Here is a 26,426-nt window from a genome sequence, read left to right as displayed (position 1 = left end):
AATATATATATATATACACACACATACACAGAAACTAAGTGTCAAAGCTATTGCCAAAAGCAAAGAGAGAAAATAACTTCACTGTCAAAAATACCACTTCAATTGGAAAGAATAGTTCACTTCTCTATAATAAACTGTTAGAACTTAAACACTTGTAACTAAAATCTAGAAATTTAGTTTAATATTAGAGAAAATAGTAAGAGGGAACGATCAGCCCCTTAGGTACTCAGTAAATATTTAAATGATTAATTGAAGAGCAAAAACACAGCTGGAATTTAGACATGGTTTCTTGTAGCTTCCCTCTAATTTCAATTTGAAAAGATCCACCTATTCAACAAACGTTTACTACCCATCATTTTGTGCAGGGTGTGATCATCCAGGCCAGTGTGAATATACCAAGAATTTTAAAAAGATGTACATCCTACCACCCAAAAAAGATTCCAAAGCCAATCAATTTAAAGTCTTTAATGAGGAAGAGCTGAGAAATAAATAAAGAACTGTAAGAATCAAAATCGAATTCACCCCTTAAATTTAAGTAGGACTCACTTAACTCTTAAGATTAATGGAATGTGTATCAATGATAGTAAAATTTTAAGAAGTTTGAATCCGTCAGCTTTCTAACCTCCCTTTAAAGACTACAGTTCTGGGGTGCCTATGTGGCTCTGAAGGTTGAGCTAACTCTGGATTTTGACTCAGGTCATGATCCCAGAGTCATGGGATTGATCCCCCTCATCAGGCTCCATGTGGAGCTTGCTTAAAGATTCTCTCTCTCTGCCCCTCACTTCTGCTTGTGCTCTCTCTCAAAATAAAAATAAATAAATAAATAAATAAATAAATCACTTAAAAGGCTACAGTTCTAGCAAACTTGTATATAAATATGACTGAAGAATCCAGAATATTCAACTAAAAAACCAAATGAATTAACGAATTCAATAACGTGGCTGGATGGGGCATCTGGGTGCTCAGCCAGTTAAGTGTCCGACTCTTGGTTTCAGCTCAGGTCATGATCTTGAAGTTCTGTGAGTTGAAGTCCAACGTTGGGCTCTGCACTGACAGCTCAAAGCCTGCTTGGGATTCTCTCCCCCTACCTCCCCACTCTCTCTCCCCCTCCCCAACTCGGCTGTCTCTCTCAAAATAAACAAACAAACAAAAAAAATAAAATCAAGTGGCTGGTGATAAAAATAATATGCAAAACCCAACAACTTTGCTATATTACAATAGTAACTCTTTAGAAAATAAGATGAAAAAAAAACCCTACCATATTTTAAAATAGCAGTGAATTCAACCACTAACAATGAATTTAATAAGAAACATGTAGACTTTACAAAAAGAAAATAGCTAATTTCTGAAACACAGAAAATGATTTTAATAATTGGTGAGATGTGATATTCTCTACTGGTAAGACTACAAATGGCAAGATTACAAATAAGTAATCCTTATTCTAACAAAATTCCAACGAAATCTCAAAATAATGTTTTCTGGAATTTGAGAAATAAGCCTACAGTTCATACAAAAGAATCAGACTATCCAAGAAAATATTAGGAAATATTTTCTTGCCTTTTCAGATATTAAAACATATAACAATACAGTCAGTACACATGTACCAGTGCTATGGCAGTCAGAAAAAACTCCCTGGAATAAACAAAAAATCAGAAATGAAACCAAGTATTTAATAAATCAAAAAGGTAATTATTTCAAATCAATGGTAAAAGGATATTTTATTTAACCAGTGGAAATAGGATAAATGGCTAACCATATAAAAAAGTGAGTTTAATTCTAAACAAATATAAAAATGAAAAAGAAGTTAATGCCTACAAGGCAAGAAACCAGGTTCCACTATATTGTCAGGAGTATAAACTGGTTAACAATTCTGGGAAGGCATTTTTTTTTTTTTTTTTAAAAGCAGTGTGAATTTTCCTTTGACCAAAGAAGGTAATGCCTATGAATATATCCTAAATTTTTATCAAAGATGTACACAAAATACTTGATTACAAGGATGTTCACCTATAACGTTTTTTTTCAATAATGGCAAGGGATTATAAATAAATAACATAGATGGCCAACATTTTACTGTTGTTCAGTGTTAATGAATAAAAATAGATATTAAACAAGTTTTCCTTAAATAGAATCACATAAAACAAGATTATATATTTATTGGGGAAAATGTTATGACCAGGGGCTTGAAGGATCCTAACTGTTACATCCCTGGAAGCAACTGTTCAGTACTCACTAATTACTACCATATAATGAAAATCAACTCTATTTTTGTTTATTTTTAATTAATTAGTGTATATATTTTAAAGTAAGCTCTACCCCCAATGTGGGGATTACACTCATGAGCTCGAGATCAAGAAGCACGTGCTCTATGGGGGTGCCTGGGTGGCTCAGCTGGTTGTGTCCGACTCTTGATTTTGGGTCAGGTCATGATATCAGTTTGTGAGTTGGAGCTCAATGTTGGGCTCCGAGCTAACAGTGTGGAGCCTGCCTGAGATTCTCTCTCCTTGTCTCTGCCCCTCCCGAGCTCCTCACAGGCTCTCTCTCTCAAAAATAAACAAACATTAAAAAAAAAAAAATTAAAAAAAGGAGGCACATGCTCTACAGACTGAGCCAGCCAGGCACCCCAGCTATAAATATTGGTAAAAGAAAAGGAATATTATCACTATTATAGGAAGAGTGAAAAAATGTGCTTTGGACTCAGATGAAACCCGGATTTAAATTCTAGCTTTATCAGTGTGTCTGAGACAAACATAAGTTTGTTAATAAGTCTCAGATTCCTTACGTATAAAGAGCTAAATAATACCCTTCACAGGTGATAGTAAACATTAGTTAAGACGTAAATGTACATAAAACTTACAAAACATATAGAGCATCACAGACACACTGACTGCTTGCACACACATTACCACCAATGTTTTACACAGTGATTTCTTTCCAAGGGAATAAAGCCTTTTTTTTTTTTTTTGGGGGGGGAGAACTAAATAAATGTTCTCACCAATGAATCAACAGATATGCAGTAATACCTGGATGGCACAGACACCAAGGAAAACAAGATATTCTAATGTAGTAGTATATACCCTGCCTTTTAATTGTTTCTATGATCTATTTAACAAATTCCTTTAGAAGATACTTGGTTCTGACTCATCTTCTTTTAGCCACATGCTCCTCCCTGTTCATAAATGCACAGTCAACTACTTGCTTGTTGGATAATTACTAAGACAGTCATTCAATTTCACTTGCCTCTGAATCATAATTGGGTTGCATGTAAGTGTAAAAAAAATAGCTCCTTCTACAGTGATTTAATGTAATTTACCAATCTACTCCTTATAGTTCAAAAGAGAAATCATAACACGGTTTAATTCAGAATGTACCTGGAACTTAATAGATTATGTGTATGTACATATTCAATAAATGGATGTGTTACCCAAATAGAAAAACTCCTCTTAAAATTCACATGGAATCTCAAGAGACCATGAATAGCCAAAACAATCTTGAAAAAGAAAAAAATTTGAGGACTCATAGTTCCTGATTTCAAAACTTACTACAAAGCTTCAGTGATCAAGAAAGTATACTTCTGACACAAAGACAAATATACAGACTAATGGAACAGAATTAGAAAGTCAAGAAGTAAACCATCTTGTATATGGTCAGATGATCTCTGACAAGGGTGCCAAGACCATGCAATGGGGAAACAACAATCTTTTTCAATAAATGGTGCTGGGAAAATGGATATCCACACGCAAAAGAATGAAGCTGGACCCTTGCCTAATGTTATATGCAAAAATTAACTCAAAACAGATCAAAAACCTAAATTTAAGACCTGAAATCATAAAACTTTTAGAAGCAAACCTAGGATAAAAGCTTCACGATACTGAATCTGACAATGATTTGTTGGAGATGACACCAAAGACATAGATAACAACAAAAAACACACCAACAGGACTTGATGAATATTAATAATTTTTGTGCATCTCAAGATACTAGTAACAGAGCAAAAAGGCAATCCACAGAATGAAAGAGAATATGTGCAGGGGCGCCTGGGTGGCTTAGTCAGATAAGCGTCCGACTTTCGCTTGGGTCATGATCTCGCGGTTCATGGGTTCGAGCCCCGCGTCAGGCTCTGTGCTGACTGCCAGCTCAGAGCCTGGAGCCTGTTTCAGAGTCTGTGACTCCCTCTCTCTCTGACCCTCCCCTGCTCACGCTGTCTCTCTCTCTCTCCTAGAAATAAATAAAANGCTGTCTCTCTCTCTCTCCTAGAAATAAATAAAACATTAAAAAAAAAAATTTAAAAAAAAAAAAAAGAAAGAAAGAAAATATGTGCAAACCATATATGCGTTAAGGGATTCATACCCAAAATTAATATAGAGAATTCCTAAAATCCAACAACAAAATATTCAATTAAAAAATGGGCTGGGGCACCTGGGTGACAACACCCAACTTCGGCTCAGGTCATGATCTCATGGTTCTTGAGTTTGAGCCCCGTGTCGGGCTCTATGCTGACAGCTTAGAGCTTGGGCCCTGGAGCCTGCTTCAGATCTGTGTCTCCCTCTTTCTCTGCCTCTACCTCACTCACTGTCTCTCAAAAATGAGTAAGTGTTAACAAAATTTTTTTAAGCTGAGCGAAGAGCCTGAACACACATTCCTCCGAAGAAGAGAAAAACAGAAAGCATGTATTGGTGAGGATGAGAAACTGGAACCCTGGTGCAGTGTCGGTGGGAACACAAAAAGAACACAGCTGCAGTAGAAAACAGTATGGTGGTTCCTCAAAAAATTATGATCCAGAGAGGCACCTGGGTGGCTCAATCGGTTAGATGTCCAACTTCAGCTCGGGTCATGATTCAGTTCCATGGGTTCAAGCCCTGCGTTGGGCTCTGTGCTGACAGCTTGGGGCCTGGACCCTGTTTCAGATTCTGTGTCTCCCTTTCCCTCTCTGCCTCTCACCTGCTCATGCTCTCTCTCAAAAATAAACATTAAAAAAAATTGTTTTTTTAATTTGATCCAGCAATTCCACTTCTGGGTAAACATTCAAAAGAACTGAAAGCAGGATTTCAAAGACATATATGTATATTCGTGTTCAGTGCAGCATAATCCACAACATCTAAAGCATGGAAACAATCCAAGTGTCCACTGACAAATGAATGGATAAGCAAAATGTGGTATATGATATATAAACTAATATTTTTGAGCCTTTTAAGGAAAGAAATTCTGCAATATGCTACATGATGGATGAATCTTCAGAACATTACACAAAGTAAAATAAGCCAGTCATAAAAAGACAAATACATAAAAATACAAATACATTCATAAAATAAAAAGATTTATGGAGAAATTCCTGTGAAAAGGAGGTAGAATAAAAAAACAGAATCAGAAAGGGGCGCCTGGGTGGCTCAGTCGGTTAAGCGTCAGACTTCGGCTCAGGTCATAATATCACAGTTCGTGGGTTCGAGCCCCGCGTCGGGCTCTGTGCTGACAGCTAGCTCAGAGCCTGGAGCCTGTTTCGGATTCTGTATTTCCCTCTCTCTTTGACCTTCTCCTGGTCTCGCTGTCTCTCTCTCTCTCAGGAATAAATAAAATGTAAAAAAACCAAAAAAACAAAAAACACATTATAGACTTTTACTGACACTGCCATGAAGTCTGTGCTTGCTATGTTCAGTTTTCAAAACTAAACAATGCATTATTTAGAAACAATATGCATAATGGGGCGCCTGGGTGGCTTAGTCGGTTAAGCGTCCGACTTTCGCTTAGGTCATGATCTCGTGGTTCGTGGGTTCGAGCCCCGCATCGGGCTCTGTGCTGACGGCCAGCTCAGAGCCTGGCGCCTATTTCGGAGTCTGTGATTCCCTCTCTCTCTGACCCTCCCCTGATCACGCTGTCTCTCTCTCTCTCCTAGAAATAAATTTTAAAAAATTAAAAAAAAAAAAAAAAGAAACAATATGCATAAGAATAAAATGACAAAGGAAAGCAAGAGAATAAATATATCAGTCAGGATAGTGGGTTGTTCTTTTTGTTTTTTTGTTTGTTTGTTTTTGTGAAGGTAGGTAGAGGGCTGTGGAGTTTTCTCAGGCATCACTGTCCAATAGAAATAGAATGGGAACCACAAATGGAAGTCACATAGGTAAATATAAACTTTCTAGAGCATGTTTAAAAAATTAAAACAGGTGAAATTAATTATAATTATGTTATTTAACCAAATATACCTAAAATATTATTTTAATACATAATCAATCTAAAAATCAAGAAATCTTACATTCTTTTTTTTTGTACCAAGTTTTTCAAAATCCAGAGTGTACTCTTTCACCTACAGCAAATAGCAATCAGAGCAGTCACATTTCCAGTGTTCAAGAGTCACGTGGCCAGTGCCTACCATGTGAGACATTATGTAGATGTCTAGTGTAGAAATACTGTTATCTTCGGTAGTGGGTAAATGGACACTCCTTTTATTATTTCTAAAACCGTACATATGTTTTTATCCACTTTTTATTTGTAAGATAAACTTAACAAACGCAAAGATGACTAGCATTTAAGAGAAAAATGCACTAAATAATGAACATATTTAAAAAATTATACATGTAGAACCAGCCCACTTAATTTGGAACCTCTTATAAGGTATTTTAAGGTACTTGAAAATCTCACTGCAGTAAACTTTACAGCATAAAAAACATGCTGAAACATTATAAATCTCATTGCAGTAAACTTTATAGCAGAAAAAACATGCTGAAACATTATACTGGTTTTATTCTACCATGCCATACAGAGTTAATGTCAAGTGTTGAAAATGTTCTCTAAATATCATTTTCAGAAGAATGTTCCCCTAGAAACACTGATGATCCAATGTATGGAAAAGCCATTCCTTTGGTGAGCAATCTGAAAAGACTATTATATCCCAATAACACTTATAGTCCGAGCTTAAGGAGAAAACATGCTTAGTCTAATCTAAAACTTAGAAATTTATAATATGATTTATTATATTCTTACATAAATTTTTTCTTCATGGAGGTATATATTTAAAATACCTGCTGCTTTCTTCCTGCATAAAAAAGTAACATTAGCGTAAGTATCACAAACCACCAAAACTTGAACACTGCTAAGACCATGAATGCTATTTCTAGATTCTGCAACTCCATGCCTCTACTTTGTTTTTTATTTTCCTTCATTTTGAGAGAAAGCATGTGCAACATGTGCACACAAGCGACAAAAGGGGGAGAGGGGCAGAATGAGAGAGAGAATCCCAAGCAGGTTACAGGCTCAGCATGGGGGCGATTCCCACGACCCTGGGATGATAACCTGAGCAGAAATCAAGAGTTGGATGGGCAATCAACAGAGCCACCCAGGCGCCCCTCCAATGCCTCTACTTTGAACTCACTTTGCTTAATGAAATCCTCACCCGAGCCCCAAATAGCTCTATACACCTCCCTTCATTTCTTAATTTTCTTTTCCTAACACTTTTTCACTCAAGTTTCACTACTATTACCACCTTAAGTTTATACACATTTTCTACAGCTTTCAAAACTTTTCCAAGTCCTATCTGACCTTTATAACCAACAGGTAAAATTTTAAAACAGAGAAATTTTTTTTGTAGTTTATTTATTTTTGGGACAGAGAGAGACAGAGCTTGAGCAGGAGCGGGGCAGAGAGAGAGGGAGACAGAGAATCCGAAACAGGCTCCAGACTCTGAGCTGCCAGCACAGAACCCGACACAGGGCTCAAACCCACAAACCGTGAGATTATGACCTGAACCGAAGTGGGACGTTTAACCGACTGAGCCACCCAGGCGCCCCTTAAAACAAAGAAATTAAAAGTGAGATATTGGGTGTGGCTGGCTGGCTCAGCAGAGGATATGATTCTCTTGATCTTGGGTTATGAGTTTGAGCCCCACACTGAGTGCAAATATTACATACATACATACATATAAGTGAGAGATATTAAATAATTCACTTGCAGAAGGTTGCAAAGTTAGTTAGGTGGCAGAAGTTAGCACTCAGAACTCCTGACTCAATATATTCACTTAAACCACAGTGGCATTAATGAACTGTGTTATTAATGTTTTCAAAGTATTTCAGAGAGGGTGAAAATAGACTATTTTCCTAAAGAATAAATAGAGGCTGGACAGTCCATTTAATACTTAACTCCACAGCATTTACAACAATATCATGAACTCTTTATATTACTACAGAATATATATGAATACTTCCCTCTACCCCCCAAAATAGCTTACTAGTTCTGCTATCTTCATTCTATGATTCAAAATAAACAATGCAGGTTTAAGAAAGTCCTGAACTGTACTGACTAAGGAGGTACAATTTTAAGTGAAAACCTTCTAAAATTAAATGACAGAATTACTTGCTTCTTAAGAAAAAAAAAGTAACGAAATAAAAGAGGTAGATGCTCTTTATTGTAATCTGTTCCCTGGTCAACCCTGTGAGAATTACTTTTTAAAACATCAGAACTACTTTTACTAAATTATTAACACACTATTAATATGGAAGAATTATGTGCAGTTATCTAGCAGCTCAACTGTCATCATGAACTCCATTTGCCTTATAAGTTAGAAAAACAAGTCAAGTTAAAAGAAAAAGATGAAGGATAAGGTTTTTTAAGTCATCAAAATGAGATGTAAAAAGACCACATTAAAATATTAGTGGTTATTCAGAGTAATGGAAAGAGAAACTTAGTAGGCTAAAATAAGATACAGCTTTAGAAGGTGGTATGTGGAATTTCTGGCAACTTATCTAATGATTATTTATTAGCAGCAGTGTGGTGTGTTGCAAGCAACACAGATTCTGGGGAAAAAAAAAACCAAACAAACCAAAACCTGAGTCTGGATCCTGGCTCTCCCTAGGAAGCAGATGACATGATTTCTGAAGATTTGTCAGACCCCTCTGGGCCTCAGGTTACTTAGCTGTAAAATCTAGCTATGATCAGATGTGGTCTAAAATCCAACAGAAGACTTCACTATATAGTGCAGGTTTAAGAGGATCTGTGATAATGCAAATCATCCACCACAGGGCCTGGCAGTGATCACCATAAAACTGGTGTACAGATTTTCAAAATATACTTAAAATGGTCTAAAGTTCTGAAGCTGTTCCAGAATTAGATGGTGGTAAAGGATACACATGATGAATATATTAAAAACCACTGAATCATATATTTTAAAATGGGTAAGATGGCGAATTTTGTTACGTAAATTTTATTTCAATTTTTTAAAATGCCCAGAAATGTTCTGAATAGCAAAGGAATGGCAAGGACTGAAAAACTACAATGAATAAGCAATACCCTCAAAAAATGTGGAGGGTTCTCCCAAAGGGCCTTTATTTTTAAAGCAATATTCTGCAAGTGAGGTCAGACACTTTTTAAAAATTATTGTTTAATATGGGCAGAATATTTTGTTTGCTTGAAAAACATCTGAATTTTCCTTATGGAAATGTTGAAATCACAGGTTCTGAGCTATCCTTTTGTTTTAATCTGAAGATTAACCCGACTTTACATCTGAAGTTTTAAAACACAAACGGGCTGAGGATTGGTTGTATTTATTTGTGGAAGAAAGGTTTTCATTCACAAAAACAACCTGTCAAAAATTCCCAGACTTGGCCCTCTCCTTCACAAGACACACAGTATAGCACAGTATGAGACCTAAAAAAACAGCTATACTACCAGAAGGCACATTTTAAGTATTATTTTAAATTATTGGTTCCTAAGTACATATCAATTTGAGAATGCCCATCCTAAACTGAAAAGCTTATGATAGATAATAATTTCCAACTGTTTACATTGTATACTTTCATGAAAGAAGGTAACAATTAAACTCTCCACCATAGCACTATGACATGAAGAACCTGTTAGCCAGGCTATAGCTTCCAATCCTCTATAGAAAACCAAGTATCTGAGAAGTGTTATCAAAGAAATAAAAAGTCTCTGAGCTTGCTCAAGCTAACAGTATTAAAATTTACAAATGTTTTCTTACCAGTAAAATGGAAATTATACAAGTAGCAGTGTATGTTATCTACGTATCAATTAAAACAGCTCCTGGCAGGGGCTCCTAGGTGGCTCTGACTTTAGCTCAGGTCACGATCTTGTACATTCGTGAGTTCAAGCCCCACACTGGGCTCTGAGCCTGGAGCCTGCTTCAGATTCTGTGCCTTCCTCTCTGTCTCTGCCCCTCCCTAGCTCATGCTCTGTCTCTGTCTCTCAAAAATAATAAACATTTAAAAAAATAAAAAAATAAAAGAGCTCCTGACATACTTTTTTTAAAGTTTGTTTGTTTATTGAGAGAGAGAGAGAGAGAGAGAAATCCCAAGCAGGCTCTGCATCATCAGCACAGAGTCTTTTCTCACGAACTGTGCGATCATGACCTGAGCCAGAATCAAGAGTCAGATCCTTAACTGAATGAGCCACCTAGGTGCCCCATAATTCTTTTTTTTTTTAAGTGTTAATTTAAGTTTCAGTTAGTTAGCGTACAGTGTGCTATTAGTTTAAGTTGTATAATATGATTCAACACTTCCATATGATACCCGGTTCTCATCACAACAAATGCCCTCCTTAATCCCAATGACCAATTTAACCAATCTGCCATCCACCTCCTTTCTGCTAAAACCAACACCACTATGGGGCACCTGGGTCCAACTTCAGCTCAGGTCATTTGGGCTGACAGCTCAGAGCCTGGAGCCTGCTTTGGATTCTGTGTCTCCCTCCCTCTCTCTGCACCTTCCCCGCTTGCACTCTGTCTCTCTCTCTTTCAAAACTGAATAAACAATGGGGCGTCTGGGTGGCTCAGTTGGTTAAGCATCTGACTTCAGCTCTGGTCATGATCTCACGGTTCATGATTTTGAGCCCCATGTTGGGCTCTGTGCTGACAGCTAGCTCAGAGCCTGAAGCCTGCTTTGGATTCTGTGTCTCCCTCTCTCTCTGACCCTCCCCTGCTCACGTTGTCTCTATCTCTCTCTCTCAAAAATAAATAAAACATTAAAAAAATAAAATTAAGAAATAAAATAAAACAAACAAAACAAGAAACAACAAGTATTGGTGAGGATATAGAGAAAGGTAAACCCTCCTGCACTGCTGATGGGAATGCAAACTCATGTCATCACTCTGGAAAATAGTATGGAGATTCCTCAAAAAGTTAAAAATAGAACTACTCTAAGATCTAGCAATTTCACTACTAGGTATTTACCCAAATAACAGCAAAATACTAATTCAAAGGGATGCATGCACTCTGATGTTTACAGCAGCATTACTTACAATAGTCAAATTATGGAAACAGCCCAAATGTCCAGCAACTGACAAATGGATAAAGAAGATGTGGTGTAGGGGCACCTGTGTAGCTGAGTCAGCTGAGCATCCAACTCGACTTCAGTTCAGGACATGATCTCACAGTTTGTGGGATCAAGCACTGCCTGCTTGGGATTCTCTCACTCCTCTCTCTCTGCCTCTACCCCAACTCATGAGCACTCTCTCAAAATACATAAATAAGCATTAAAAAAAAAAAAAAGATGTGGCAAGCAAGGGAAACAAAAGCAAAAATGAACTATTGGGACCTCATCAAAATAAAAAGCTTCTGCACAGAAAAAAAAAAACAACAACCAAAAAACCCAAAAACAACAGCAAAACTAAAAGGCAACTGAAGAAATGGAAGAAGATATTTGCAAATGACATATCAGATAAAGGGTTAGTATCCAAAATCTATAAAGAACTTATCAAATTCAACACCCAAAAAACAAACAATCCAGTGAAGAAAAGGGCAAAATACATGAATAGACACTTTTTTAAAGAAGATACCCAGATGGCTAACAGACACACGAAAAGATGCTCAACATCACTCACCATCAGGGAAATACAAATCAAAAGCACAATGAGAGGGGTGCCTGGGTGGCTCACTCTGTTAAGCGTCGGACCTCAACTCAGGTCACGATCTCATGGTTGGTGGGTTTGAGCCCCGCACTGGGCTCTGTGCTGATAGCTCAGAGCCTGGAGCCTGCTTCAGATTCTGTGTCACCCTCTCTCTCTGCCCACCCTGCTCATGCTCTCTCTTGCTCTCAAAACTAAATAAACATTTAAAAAAAAATTTTTTTTAAAAAGCACAATAAGATACCACCTCACACCTGTCAGAATGGCTAAAATTAACAACTGAGGCAACAACAGATGTTGGTGAGGACATGGAGAAAGAGGAACCCTTTTGCAGTGCTGGTGGGAATGCAAACTGGTACAGCCACTCCGGAAAACAGAATGGAGATTCCTCAAAATATTAAAATAGAACTAACCTAAGACCCAGCAATTGCACTACTAGATATTTATCCACAGGATACAAAAATGCTGATTCAGGGGGGCACATGCACCCCAATGTTTATAGTAGCACTACTGCCAATAGCCAAAGTATGGAAAGAGCTCAAATGTCCACCGACTGATGAATGGATAAAAAAGATGTGGTGTGTGTATACACACACACGCACGCACGCACACACAATGGAACATTACTGGAATAAACAAAATGTAGCATATTCACACAATGGGATCCTACTCAGTAATAAAAAGAAATAAACTACACACAACATGGATGAATTTCTTTTTTATAGTTTCTTTTTGAGACAGAGTAAGACAGCATGAGTAGGGGAGAGGCAGAGAGAGAGGGAGACACAGAATCTCAAACAGGCTACAGACTCTGAGCTGTCAGCACAGAGCCTGACATGGGACTCGAACCCACAAACAGTGAGATCATGACCTGAGCCGAAGTCGGACACTTAACCAACTGAGCCACCCAGGGGCCCCAATGGATGAATTTCAAGAGCATGTTGCTGGGGCGCCCGGGTGGCTTAGTCGGCTAAGCGTCCGACTTTCGCTCAGGTCATGATCTCGCGGTTCGTGGGTTCGAGCCCCGCGTCGGGCTCTGCGCTGACTGCCAGCTCGGAGCCTGTAGCCTGTTTCAGTCTGTGACTCCCTCTCTCTCTGACCCTCCCCTGCTCACGCTGTGTGTGTGTGTGTCTCTCTCTCTCTCCTAGAAATAAATAAAAAACATTAAAAAAAAATTAAAAAAAAAATTAAAAAAAAAAAAAAGCATGTTGCTAAGTGACAGCTAGACACAAGTCTATATGCTGTGCAACTATGTTTATATGAAATTCTAGAAAAGACAAAACTATAGTAATAGAAAGCAGCTCGGTGATTGCCTGGTCCAGGGGGTGAGAGGACTGACTACAAAGTGGCATGAGGAAACTCTCTGAGGTTATGGAAACATTCTACATCTTGACTGTGGTGGTGGTTACCCCACTGACCATACACATTTCTTTGCTGAATTGCACACCTAAAGTAGGTAAATTCTGTCTCATAAATAGAAATATAATTCAACAGTCTTTATCCTTGAAGTGTGTGAATTAATCATTAAAAAATAATAGGGTAAGAAGCAAAAGTAAGGAGGGGAAGAATTAAGAATGTTCCTCTCAGACCTATTATTTCCGTCATCTTTAACTTGGAATATATAACTCAGATAAGGCCACAACTAAAATTTTACCTTTACACTAAAGGTAAATCCATGAAAATAATACAATTCAAGAGAATATACAATCTTCAGATACTTTGGAGGAATATTTACCATTTATGCAAATTAATTTAACTCTAACAGGAAGGTACTAGGACATCCTAATTTTAATTTTTTAAAAAATGTATTTATTTACTTACTTTGAGAGAAAGAGAGAAAAAGAAAGAGCATGAGAGGAGAAGGGTCAGAGAGAGGGAGATAATCTCAAGCAAGCTCCACGCTGTCAGTGCAGAGCTCGATGGGAGGCTCAATCCCACGAACTGTGAGATCATGACCTGAGCTGAAATCAAGAGTCGGATGGTTAACTGACTGAGCCACCCAGGTGCCCCAGGCATCCTAATTTTTAAGCCATTGTGTTTATGCATGAAGTCAGTCAACTCTCTTGGATTTAAAAATTAAAAACTTGTCTTTAAAAATTTAAGTGTAAGGCTGCCAATTCTAACTTTTACAATTCAGTTATTAAAATATTATAGTATACTTAAAATATACTTTAATAAACCAGACAGACCAAGAAACAAATTCTTAACTACAGAATTCTTAACTATAGAAAACAAACTGATGGTTCTCAGAGGGGAGAGGGCGGGGGGATGGGTGAAATAGATGATGGGGATTAAAGGGTATACTTATGATAAAAAAAAATACAATAATAAAAATAAATACATGGAAGTCAGCTTTTCTTTTATTATTATTTTTTTTTAACATTTACTTATTATTGAGAGACAGCACATGGGAGGGGCAGAGAGGCGGGAGACACAGAATCCAAAGCAGGTTCCAGGCTCTGAGCCATCAGCACAGAGCCCTACTTGGGCCTTGAACTCACAAACCTTGAGATTAGGACCTGAGCCAAAGTTGGACCCTTAACCAACTGAGCCACCCAGGAGCCCCTGAAGTCAGCTTTAAAACAAACAGATTAGGAGGGCCTGGGTGGCTCAGTCGGTTAAGCGTCTGACTTCAGCTCAGGTCATGATCTCACGGTTCGTGGGTTCGAGCCCGGCATCCGGCTCTGTGCTGACAGCTAGCTCAGAGCCTGGAGCCTGCTTCAGAGTCTGTATCTCCCTCTCTCTCTGACCCTCCCCTGCTCATGCTGTCTCTCTCTCTCTCTCAAATATAAATAAAATATTTTTGAAAATAAATAAATAATAAAACAAACAGATTACTTATTCCAATGCACTAAATTGCTGATAACTAAATGCTAGAAAATATTCTTCATATCTTAAATAGAAATAGATACTTAAAATCTGGATTTGACAAACTAGTTGAAAAAGTTGTGTCAATTTCTCTTGGGGAAAATCACATTCCAAAGCTTTACCACAGCTATCTTTTATTTGGAGTGACTAGGCTGTCTGAGGAGAAGGAACTTGCTGAGCTTGAATAGGGATTTCTCAAAGCTAACATCAAGGAGTCCTCTAAACTTTGCCAAATTGTGGATGGTATATAAACAGACACAATATTTATTTTGGGACAAAGATCCTGCAGGCAAGTAAGCAAAATGCTTCAGAAGCAGCAGAGTCACAGACCTTTGGAAACAGCATTTAAAACAAGAGTCTGTCCTCATTCATTAATCAAATGCTGTTAAATTTTGCTTTACTCATGCTCATGAAAATAAAGGATTTTTAAGTACAACAGTTCAGAGTGGAAAAAAATAAAACAAAATTTCTTAAAGCACCTGCTCTAATGACATATACTTCATAAATAGTTCTCAATTTCTGCTAGTAATGTTATTTGACTATCAAATAAAATCAGAAGTTGTAAATAGAAATAAAACAACTGTACTGGGGCCAATGTAGTAACACTGGATAGTATATTCAATTTCCATAGAAAAAAAAGGTAAACAGTAGCACTGTATAGTTTATTTTTTTCAGTTTATAAAATATTTTTCATACCTTTTATCTTTCTACTTAAAAACTAGGATCATGTAGTAAGCATATAAAATAATTAACTTAAAACCCCAATGAGACTTTATAAATTACAGAAAGCATGCAAAAACCATTAATCTGACCATTCAAGACTAATAACTTATGGTGAACCATAATCATTTGCATTTGTTTGAAATAAAAAGTAATTGAAAATGGGTCCTAAGAGGAAAGATCAAAGGAACTGGAATTTGCTTGGCCTACGAAAATTTAACTAAGAATGACTTAAATTCTGATTGGTTGCTTTTGTCTTCTTAAAGTGACATTAGAGAAAAGCAGTTTAGATTAAGGAAAAATTACAAACATTCTGGCTAACAGGGTTTATAGTACACCAGGATGGACCACTTGGGAAAGATATGGTGTTCCAAAACTGTATAGCTACAAGTGAAGCTGACCTAAGGCACATGATAGCACTGAATCTCCATAATTAAAGTAACCATAATTTCACCCTATAAAATCATCAGATAGCCTAATTTTGCATAGGGCTTTAAAATTTATTTATTTATTTATTTTAAATGTTTTTATTTATTTCTAGGAAAGAGAGAGAGAGACAGTGTGAGCAGGGGAGGGTCGGAGAGAGAGGGAGTCACAGACTGAAACAGGCTCCAGGCTCTGAGCTGGCTGTCAGCACAGAGCCCGACGCGGGGCTCGAACCCACGAACCGCGAGATCATGCTAAGCGAAAGTCAGACGCTTAACCGACTAAGCCACCCAGGCGCCCCAAAGGGCTTTACAATTTAAAAGGCATTTTCACATATTCTGGTACATCATTTAATCCTGACATAAGGTATATGAATAGGACAGCCATTCTGGTTCCCATTTACAGGTAAAAAAGTTATGGTTATCTTTTGATTTAAATCAGCTCTTTCCATTAGAGTGTATTATTTTAAATCCCTTCTAAGAAAGACCCTTGTTAAGAGCCAATGTAGACAGCTCGCTAGACACGTGGGTACAAAAGTTTTAAATATATTTCAAAGACAGTATAAACTCGTGTGCTCCGATTTGATCTTAAATAAAGTACCTATTTATGGTCAGTTATCTATTAACAGACCTTCCTTACTGAAGACTCCTTGTTTGAAAATATTCCTACAAACACAAAAGCAGAAAGAATGAATAAAAGGACTGATTTTGCTGAGCCCATTTTCTTAATCACAAAGCCGTATTTCAAATCAAAGAAAATACCTGGCTTCCATTTCCTATTAACATTCTAATATTTTCAGAATTCAATTTAAGTGAATATTGCGGTAGCCAGCCTCTAAGATAGCCCCTATGACCCTACTCTCCTGGTATTCACACCCATGTACATGAATAAATACTCCTGCTTCCCTGCTGAGCGTGGGCTAGACTTAGTGACTCCCTTCTAACGAACAGAATAAGACCCAACTGGAGATAGGTCATAAAAAGCAGGGTGACTTCATTCCTTTTCTCTCTATGGAGAGGCGCACATGACCAGGAAGTGAAGCCACCTACCAACAGTCATGTGAATGAACTTGAAAGTAGATGCCTCAGCTTCAGTTGTCTTCAGAGACTGCACAGTCCCAGCCCTGAGCCAGTGACTGAAACACTATCTTGACTGTGGATAGTGTTCACATGGATGTGTACGATTGTTAAAACTCAAATCTATACAATTAAAAGGGGTGCATTCTATTGTACGGTAAGTATATTTATCAATAAAGTTAATTGCTTATACAGGCCACTGAATCCTTGGGATAAGCAGATGAAGGGTCACTTATGAAAAAGCTGTGCCATAACTTAAGAAGGGCGGGTGGTAAGAAAACAGAAGTGCATTAACAAGCCACTATCACAAACATACATGTCATAAACTGCTCCTCAAAACTGATCCACCCACAGCCTTTCCTATCTCAGATGACAGCAATCCCATACTCCCAGTTGCTCCTGCCAAAAACGCTGGAGTCCTTCTTGACTCTCACACCCCACATCGGATCCATAAGCAAATCCTGTTGGCTCTACTGCAAAATACATTCAGACCATGATGGCTTCTCACTACCTCCACTGCTACTACCCTAGCCTCTCGCCAAGATCACTGCAACAGCCAAACTGGTCTCCCTGCTTCGCTCTTGCCCCTCTACAGCCTATTATTAACCCATATCCTTTCAAAACCTAAGGCAGATCCTTTCATTCATCTGCTCAAAAACCTGAAATTGCTCCCCATTTCACTCAGAATAAAAGTCCATGCCATTTCAAGGTCACATAAACTGGCTCCCTGTTATTTCCCTCTTCTCATCTCCTATTACCCTCCTCCTTGCACAATCTACTCCAGGCACACTGGGTTGCCTGCTGTTTATCAAACATACGCTCCCACTCTAGGACCTTTACAGTGACTGTCTCCTCTGTCTGGAATATCTTTCTCCTGATACCTGCATGGCTTATCATTCTCTAACCTTCTTCAGCTCTCTGCTCAAATATGGCTTTCTTTATCCAGATCATTCTATTTAAAATTTTCATTGATCATCCTTATTCTATTTGACTTTTCCTTTTTTTCCAGAGCACTTAACACTTTGTGACATATTATATAACTTACTTATTATGTATATTGTCTATTCTACACTCCTTCCATAAAACACTCTCCAGGTAAGGATCTTTGTTTTGTCCACTGATGCGTCTCCAGTGCCTAGGACGGTGCCTGGTAGATGTTCAACAAGTACCTTTTGAATGAATGAACTCCTCTGTCAGGTACTGGGCTAAGTACTTTATATACACTATTTCATTTAATCACCAGGGCAACCTTGGGAAGTATGCATTAACCTCATGTTATAACTGAGGACCATAGAGGTTAAATAAATTGTGCAAAGCTGTATGTTAGTAAATGAAGCCAGGACTTAACTCAAGTATGCCTAACTCCAAAGCCCTGACCACAGTTTTCTCAAAGTTGGGTGTGAATGGGAAGAGAACTAAGCTGCTTGAGGACGTGACAAGGCTGAGAGTATGCAGAAGAAAAGACACTAATCTGCAATCCAATATAAGAAGGAGAGTCAAATAATTAACATTTGGGGAAATCCCTTCCATTTTTCTTTGCTTCTAGTCCTAGTCCTATGGGGACAGATTTAAAAGTTAACTGTTATCAGAGAGAGGCCATAACAAAGGAGTAGGAAAAATAAGAGACCTCAAAGTTTGAGCTCCATGGTTGAGAAAATATGGGTCAGTACCTTTTCTCTAAATTCACTGGTATACTTTATCCCACTGGAATGGAGCAATATACTAGTAGTTTCTTATTTGGTTTTTTTTGTGACCTCATGTTTTTTCTTCTGGATCCTATAAGCGCAGTACAGGTGCTGAAAAGTATATTTAAAAAGTACATAATCTACATATAAACATTTATAGATTTAATTCTAAGGGAAAGATACTGAATTTGCCACTGTTACTACTCTTGGAACACAGCCACACTCATTTGTTTACATACTGTCTATGGCTTCTTTTCCACTAGAACAGCTGACTTGAGCAGCTGCAATAGGATCCACATGCGTGCAAAACTGAAAATATCTGATATGTGCTCTTTAACAGAAAAAAACTGCTAAAACAAATATTAATAAAATATATGTTTCCTGATAACTTACACCAGTTCTATCAATTTTCTAGGTATATCTGAAAACATATCCCCTAAATGCTAAAACAGTCATAAAACATTTTTGTTATTATTGGTCATGTAACTGAAAACATGTCAATGGCTTAAGTCCAAGAATAATGTGGTCTTCAATCTGGTAAACAGTTACCATTAAATTAATTTAAGCAAACATACTTTCCAGTAGAGTTAACACCATTAGTTATTAAATACTGGAAAAAATGGGTAACTCTGAGATGTTCATTCTGAAGGGTTTAAAATAGTTTAGCATTAAAAGTGAGGAAAAACTTTTTTTGGCTTCTGTCTGTAGTATCTGAGCTACAATGTTAAATAAACATTCAAAAAGTGTTTTGGGGGCACCTGAGTGGCTCAGTCAGTTGAGTGCCTGACTCTTGATTTTGGCTCAGGTCATGATCTCACAGTTGTGAGATCAAACCCCACATAGGACTCCACACTGAGTGTGGAGCTTGCTTGGGATTCCCTCTCTCCCTATCTCTCTCTGCCCCTCCCCTGCTTATGCTCTCTCTCAAAATAAATAAAGAAACATTAAAAAAAGTGTTTTGAACAAGGAAAATATAACTTCTTCATTGAGTTACACTTACCTGCACAAAAACAGATAAAAAAGCAATAATCCTACAATGACTTCCCAACTTCTTCCTTCTATACAATAATTATCAGATAGTTAAACTTGGAACATATGCTTTTAATCTTCCAAGCAAAACAAGCTAATACATAGGAAAGCAAATTACTTATTACTCATTTAAAAAATTCTGTAATCTATTTTCCCTCTCCCTTTCCAAAGATTAGTTGGTTTATCACCCACAAAAAAAAAAAATCAAACCTTATTTCATAAAATTAAAACAAAAAATTTTTTATTATATATACATAAAACCAGAAATTTTTTTTCTAATACATATACAAAGATCTCTGAATTACAAAATGCATTATGTTTTGCAAATAAAGAGACAGGTTATGCTATTCATGACGACACTTAGAAAATTGAGCAAGTTGATAAAATCAGGTATGGAAACACACTGAAAGGAAATCCAAGAAACACTGAATATAAAATGACGCCAAAAAACATTTCTCTTTAAGTATTTTATTTCATTAAGAGTCAACTTCTACATTAAACGAAGAACCAATCCAAGATATTATTCACTAAAATTTTACCAAAACAATGTTATGCATTTAAATTAGAACTTAAAAGCTCTCAGCTTAAACATTTCATAGCTTCAAACTAAACTTCCACCATAAAAATTTTAAGGCATTGATTTCTTTTCCCAGCTTTTCCTAAAAATAAAAACATTATTTCCAAGTTAAAGTTTTCACTGTTCTTGCCAAAATTAAATTTGAAGTAGTAACAGAAATAGAAAGCTGCCCATGAGGTATTTCTAAATATTATTAAATTTTATGCCTACAGAGCCTTTCCCCATGTTTGTCTTCACTTTATTTTTTTACAGCATGGCAGTCACCTAGATTCGTAAAACAAAAAATTTTCTATCAACCCTTTTAAAGGAATTAAGTTTTAAAAATTAAATGAGAGAAAGCACACTATTCTCTTTAAGAGCCAGAAGTTTCTATGATGAATATTATGTACATGAAATCAGTGACAAAATCATATAAAAAATTTGACAGCGATTTTTTAAATTGTACTACATTCTTATAACATGAAAACAAATCTGACCATATGTCTGTATAATCACACCTGTGATCTCTCCATTAAACTGTAAATCTTCAGATAATCTCTAATAAAACAATCCATAGCATTTCAAATTCCAAAGAAATGTTTCCTACCTTTCCTGCTTCTCTTTCTAAGTCGACATACTCCCGGCTAGGTGTCTGTCGTTGTTCTCCCTGCCAGCTGGCCGGAAAAAACTGGAGAGACAGATTGGTTCCTGTGGCCACAAAAGCCTTTTAGAAAAATCAATACAAACAGGATCAGGAGCAGGACATTACATAAATTATGCAGGCAGTCATTTATTTTTACATCAGTTTCTGTCTTAAGCCAGGCAGCACCGAGAATACTTAAAAGTAAAAAACACACACTCATCATTTTTCTTAAGTATTAAGTTACAAACATCTGATTCCATTTTGAGGACATTTGCCATTGGCCGCTTAAATATAAAATCAGACATGGAATCAATACTTTCTTTCAGGTCATTTTTTGCTGACGTTAGGATCTCGCATTGCTAATGTCTAACCAGAAGCCATCATCCTTGAATTTAAAAACTAGTATTTTTAAATGCGGAAAATCACTGAAGATCTAAACATTTTGAATTGTAAAGCATTCCACAATTTAAAGTTGTATAAATGAGACATTTTAATTTCTCTTGATTTCCCTTGGTCAATAAAACACTATGCTTTAAAGCTTAGGTTAAAAATGCTCACGACGGTCTCTTCTGATAAAAGATACATTAGCATGTGATGTGACAGAACTTCTCATCTCTCTAAAACCTTAGGTGATTTAAAAAATATGCATTTTCTAAAATTCAGGAGAACTGGATTGGACTATACAAAAGAATATTCATCTAATATTTATAATAAGATTTGGATGCATGGTTCAACAGATGGAACTATCTAAACCATTTCAATAAAGTAGTCTGTGTAGCCTCTAAGCAATTTATATTTCCTCCTAGTAAAAAACGGAAATAATGTTGTCCCTCTTCCCAAGAGAAATTCAGAGAGAAAGAAATAAATAAAAAGCATTTTGAAAAAAACCAAACATTTTTTCATCATCTAAATGTAAATAAATTCTTCTTTCTTTGTTGAAATGGGAGAACATTTTTGTTTTATTTTACTAATTAATTAAAGTTCTACAACATACTTTGTGTTTCCAACCAAAGAGTCTTCATCTGAAAAAGCAAGGGGTTCAAATTTGGGGCAATTTGTTTAAAACCACTGGCTGAGTCAGCTACCTGCTAGTACCCCAGAGAATTTAGTTTAGATTCTTTAGAGGTAAAAATTTATTCTTTCTATTTCTATTATTGGTACTTCAGGTACAACTGTCAACTTAATTGCTATTGCTCTACAGACATCTTTGACGGTATTTCCCTAATCAACTGGATACTCTTTCTTGTGGCAAATACTCTACATTAATAGGAACTGAACAAACAACAATATTACAACATTAACCTTAAAAAAAAAATCTTCCTCCATTAATAAAACCAAGTTTAAAAAACAATCAAATGGAGTGAAATGAACCTAGAGTTAAAAAAAAAAGCAGACTCTAGAAGTCAAACTGTCTAGGTTCTATGACTTGAAGCAAGTTACTTAGTTATACTTCAGTTTCTCCAGTAATTAATATTTGTAACGTGCTTACATAGCACCAAGTAAATGTGATTTAAGTATTTGCTAAGTAATATTAGAGAAATCATTTGGAGCTGGGTAAGAGAGCTAACTTTTTCAGTGTCAGATAATAAATTCTCAGAGTGGAGTGGTGGCAGGCAGGTAAGAGAGTCAGCCCATGAATGAATGCCTGTATCAAAATCCCCAGGCATGTTTCTTTAGTATTCACCTAGTAACAAATCCTTCCACCCCCAGTGTATCCCAAATCAGCTCTGTGCTAAGTAAAGAAAGTCTACAGATCTTATTACCTCACCTCCTGTCTGAAGACCAACCTGAGAAGAGATTTCCTGCTTCATCACTTCATGCCCATTATCTCATCAAGATCCCTCTCTCTGAGAGAGAAGTGGTAAAAACAGATCATTCTATAATAGCATTTCATGAATTTATTTGACCACAGAACTCTTTTTAATGGAATATCTATGCACACATAACAACTAGGAAAATTCTGTTCAAAAACATAAAAATGCTACAATGGTTACCATTGACTACATAAAAGATTTTCAGGTTGTCCTGATGATTATTTTACAGGTTTCACAAATTACAAAATAATATCCCTTGTGCCAATCCAACACATCTTTACCCTGTCATCTTCAGGATTAAAAATGTATATTTTTTACTGCTGTCAGAGTCGTTATCATACCTGTCCTAAGAATTCTTTTCTTTTATTAATCATTGGCATTGAATACTTCTCCAACACTTATCACAAAAAGAACTTAAAGGGAATAAATCAGACTTTGACCAATAGATTCTACCCCTCACCCGTAATCACTTTTATATTAGTGCTATGATAAGGAGTCTAGGTAAGTTTTAGAGTTATAATCACATCCATCTAAATACAAAATAAATTCATTAACTTCGGTGATACACTAAGATGTTCAAAATTAAAAGAGGAAAAAGGGAGGGAGGTTGGTAATAGTTTTGGAAACTATGCCTATTTTTACCATATATAGCTGCTGTCAAAACAGAGGCAAAATAATGCCTTTTCCACACCTACTTTCCACAGCCAAATAAATAAAAGCCACAGCTTGTTCCTAAATAAAAAGATAAATTTTAGACATTATACTAGGTAACCTCTAAATTCAATTAATCAAGTACCTATGATACAAAAGACATTATGCAGAGTACCTGTTTAGAGGGGAGTATATTAATGTATACACCACAGAATTAACGTGGTCTCCACCCTCTAGGGATCCTGCCATTTAAATGTGGAGAATACTGAATTAAAGGGGAGGGGGGACTAGAAAGAGGGGGAATGTAAAATTCCTTTCCAAATACAAACAGTTACATCATTCAACAAATTAAGACATGTATTCTATCTTATGTGTACATCTTATGCAGAATTCAATCTACCTTTAACTTTTAATACTTGTCAGATATTAAGAACTTATTAAAATTTGTAGACCAGATATTTGGAAGAGAGGAAGGCCTAGAATATCTGTTCGATTTATCCCTTGAAGAAATATGTGCTAAATACAAGCAACCTATAATTCTTCTATAATATTATAATACAGCAGTTCAGATATATTATGGGTTAAATTATACTCCCAATTCATAATTACATGCAATAAAGTCTCTGATATGACAGAAAATACCCTAATAGCTATGCTTCACTAGTATTACAAAAAAAACACCTCAGCTCTAAAAAAATCATGACAGTACTTTGTACCGTATCTTTCACACTTACATCTATTAACTCCAGGAAATCCATTGGTTAGGTATACCATCCACCTTTTGCAAAAGGAAACCCAGACAAAGGATGATATAATCACTGGAACAACTAATGAATGATTCTTCTACCGTTCAATGCCAAAACGAAAGAAAGTATGTGTCTCAGACATTTTAGTCATATAATTATTATAACTACTCAAGAAACTTGGAAGTGGGCTAAAAGCTGGAGATTTTTTCCTGACATGCACTAATGTCCAAATATTCTAGAGCTCCTAAGAAATTCAGCCAGTATCTTTCACATTACCTGTAATAAAATTCTAAAAAGCCTTCACTTTAAATAGGGAAATATTCTTTAAAATTGATTTAGGTGATGAAAAGGTATGAGAATTGTATGGTATGAGAATTGTATCTTAATAAAATATATTCTCTAAAGGAGATGGGAGAAGTTAATGTTTCAGTTATGTCTTCCTATTGCTAACCCAAATTTAAACTGCACCTTAGCTTCAAGTCTCTGCAAACCCAATGAGTCCAGTTCAGAGTAGATAACCGGATTCCATTTTACAGTATTTCAACTTTTAAAAAAAAAATTAATTATTGATCTCTTTTCTTCAGCTGCTTCACTGCCTCCTCATTAGCACCTCCAATAGGATAAACCAAAAGATGAGACAGTTGAATTCTTTTCCCCCACAAAAGTAAGGTTTGGTGGAGGCAAAGCACCAAATGTACCACCTAAAATATGGCCTCAAGATCAACTGTGGGTTTCACAAATCCATGCAATTCTTTAGGAACTGCAGCACTAAACAGGGAATGTTTTTCAGGTTTGAAAAAAGACAATGGTTTCTGATTCTCCCGACGCTTAACATTCTAAGAAAAGATGGCTCATTCTTTAAGGCTTTTTCCCCTTTATTGGGACAATAGATAACTGGCATACAGATTTTATTCTCAGCTATACTGAGGGTGAAACAGCTTCACCTACAGATTTACCTTCAAATCTAGCGTCTGAGAAACAAACTATCGCCCAGGAATCAGATCCTTGAATGAAGCCGAATTCTTTTTCCGAAAGGGTGTTTTCTTCGTGACAAATACCCCAACCCCTTCATCAGTGTCACAGCCTGTACAATGAGCTTTCCTTGTTCAGTTGGGCTCCGGTGTGAGTTCCACACGCGGCAAACTGTTCGTCGAGTCGCGCCTGGGAAACATAACCGACCCGCAGAGGGCCACAGGGAAGCGTCTCCCCGCGAGGACGCGGCCCGCCAGTGTCTGGTTTCTCATTTTGAATCCCGAGTAGGAAGTGAGACGGCGCCCGCTCAGTTCCGGGAGCCGCGGCGTCCGCGGCGCCGTCCGGAACCGGCCTGGGCCGCGGCGGCCCCCGAGCAACAAGTGACCCGCGCGCGCCTCGGTCCCCGCGCCCCGGGCCCCCGGCGCCCCTGCCCCGACGACTTACGATTTCCGAGCGGCCGTCGCGGCAGGCGTTCTGGAAGCGCGCCTGGCGCTCCTCGTGCGGCCGGTCCCTGAAGCCCGTGTACTTAATCTGCAAGGCAGAGACGACCCGAAATCAGGAGCCAAATCCGCGAAGCCGCCTGCGCGCCCGCCCGCCCCGCGCGGCGCAGATAAGGGCAAGCAGAGTGTGCGGGCAGGCGGCTGCCCGGGCGAGATTGCCCCTCCGCGGGCGCGCCACCCAAACTTTTCTCTGCCCGGGCCCACTCGGGGCGCGCCGCGGCCTCCGCGCCGCCTGCTTGCCTCACCTCGCATTCGCGGCTCAGCTTCCTGAAGAACTCCTCGTTCTCGAACTTGCTTCTCTGGTCAGGCACGACGCGCGGCATCTTCCCGCCCTGAGGCCGTGCCGGCCGGCCGGTCTCGGGGCTTGCGCGGCACCCGCTGGCCGGCTCCGCGCTGACCGACTGACCGCCCACCCGCGGCGCCCTGACTCTCGTTTCCCTTTGTTTCAGGCGCCCGCCCGCGTGGGCTCCAGCTCCCGGGAGTATGAGGTGCCACCGCCCGCTCGAGCCTAGCCCACGCCGTAGCCGTCGCCTTAGCCGTTGCCTACCGCCCGCGCGGACCCAGCACTCGCCGCCCCCGGCCGCCGCCGCCACTTCCTCTCGCCGCCCACCTCGCAAGACCGCCCGTCCGCCCCGCCCCGGTCGGCCCCACCCCTCCTCCTCGCGCGCCCGCCCGCCCCAAACTCCGGCAAACAAAACGCACCATTCACAACTCTGCGACCCGAGCCGCGCATGCGCCGCCCACCCGCTTGCGGGGCGGCTTGACTGCAGCGAGCCAGAGCTTTGCCAGAGGTGCGGCCCTCACACTCCTGCCCGCCCGCGGGCTCCTCTGTGTGGAACTGCTCTGCGGGCAGCTGCCTGGACCTTGGAGAGAGGGAGCGTTTCACGCGGTTCCTTTCTGTC

General features: G+C 38.2%; 1 protein-coding gene across 2 annotated transcripts in view; it reads right to left on the bottom strand.

The window, feature by feature from the left end:
- CBFB (core-binding factor subunit beta) overlaps window positions 1-26,122 on the bottom strand; it is a 56,250-nt gene extending 30,128 nt beyond the window's left edge. For both annotated transcript variants that reach the window (XM_039223427.1, XM_039223417.1), the window contains exons 1-3: window positions 25,770-26,122; window positions 25,469-25,555; window positions 20,806-20,922 (exon numbers count right to left, since the gene is read on the bottom strand). In XM_039223427.1, the coding sequence (XP_039079358.1) occupies window positions 20,806-20,922; window positions 25,469-25,555; window positions 25,770-25,847 (282 nt within the window). In that variant the 5' untranslated portion in view covers window positions 25,848-26,122. The remainder of the gene's footprint in view (window positions 1-20,805; window positions 20,923-25,468; window positions 25,556-25,769) is intronic.
- Between the last annotated feature and the right edge of the window lie 304 nt (window positions 26,123-26,426).

The sequence above is a fragment of the Hyaena hyaena genome, unplaced genomic scaffold (assembly GCF_003009895.1).
Source record: "Hyaena hyaena isolate Hyena2069 unplaced genomic scaffold, ASM300989v1 scaffold_18, whole genome shotgun sequence".
Classification (NCBI taxonomy): Eukaryota; Metazoa; Chordata; class Mammalia; order Carnivora; family Hyaenidae; genus Hyaena; species Hyaena hyaena.
The sequence above is the reverse complement of the archived record's forward strand: the minus strand, read 5'-3'. Positions and strand labels throughout refer to the sequence as shown.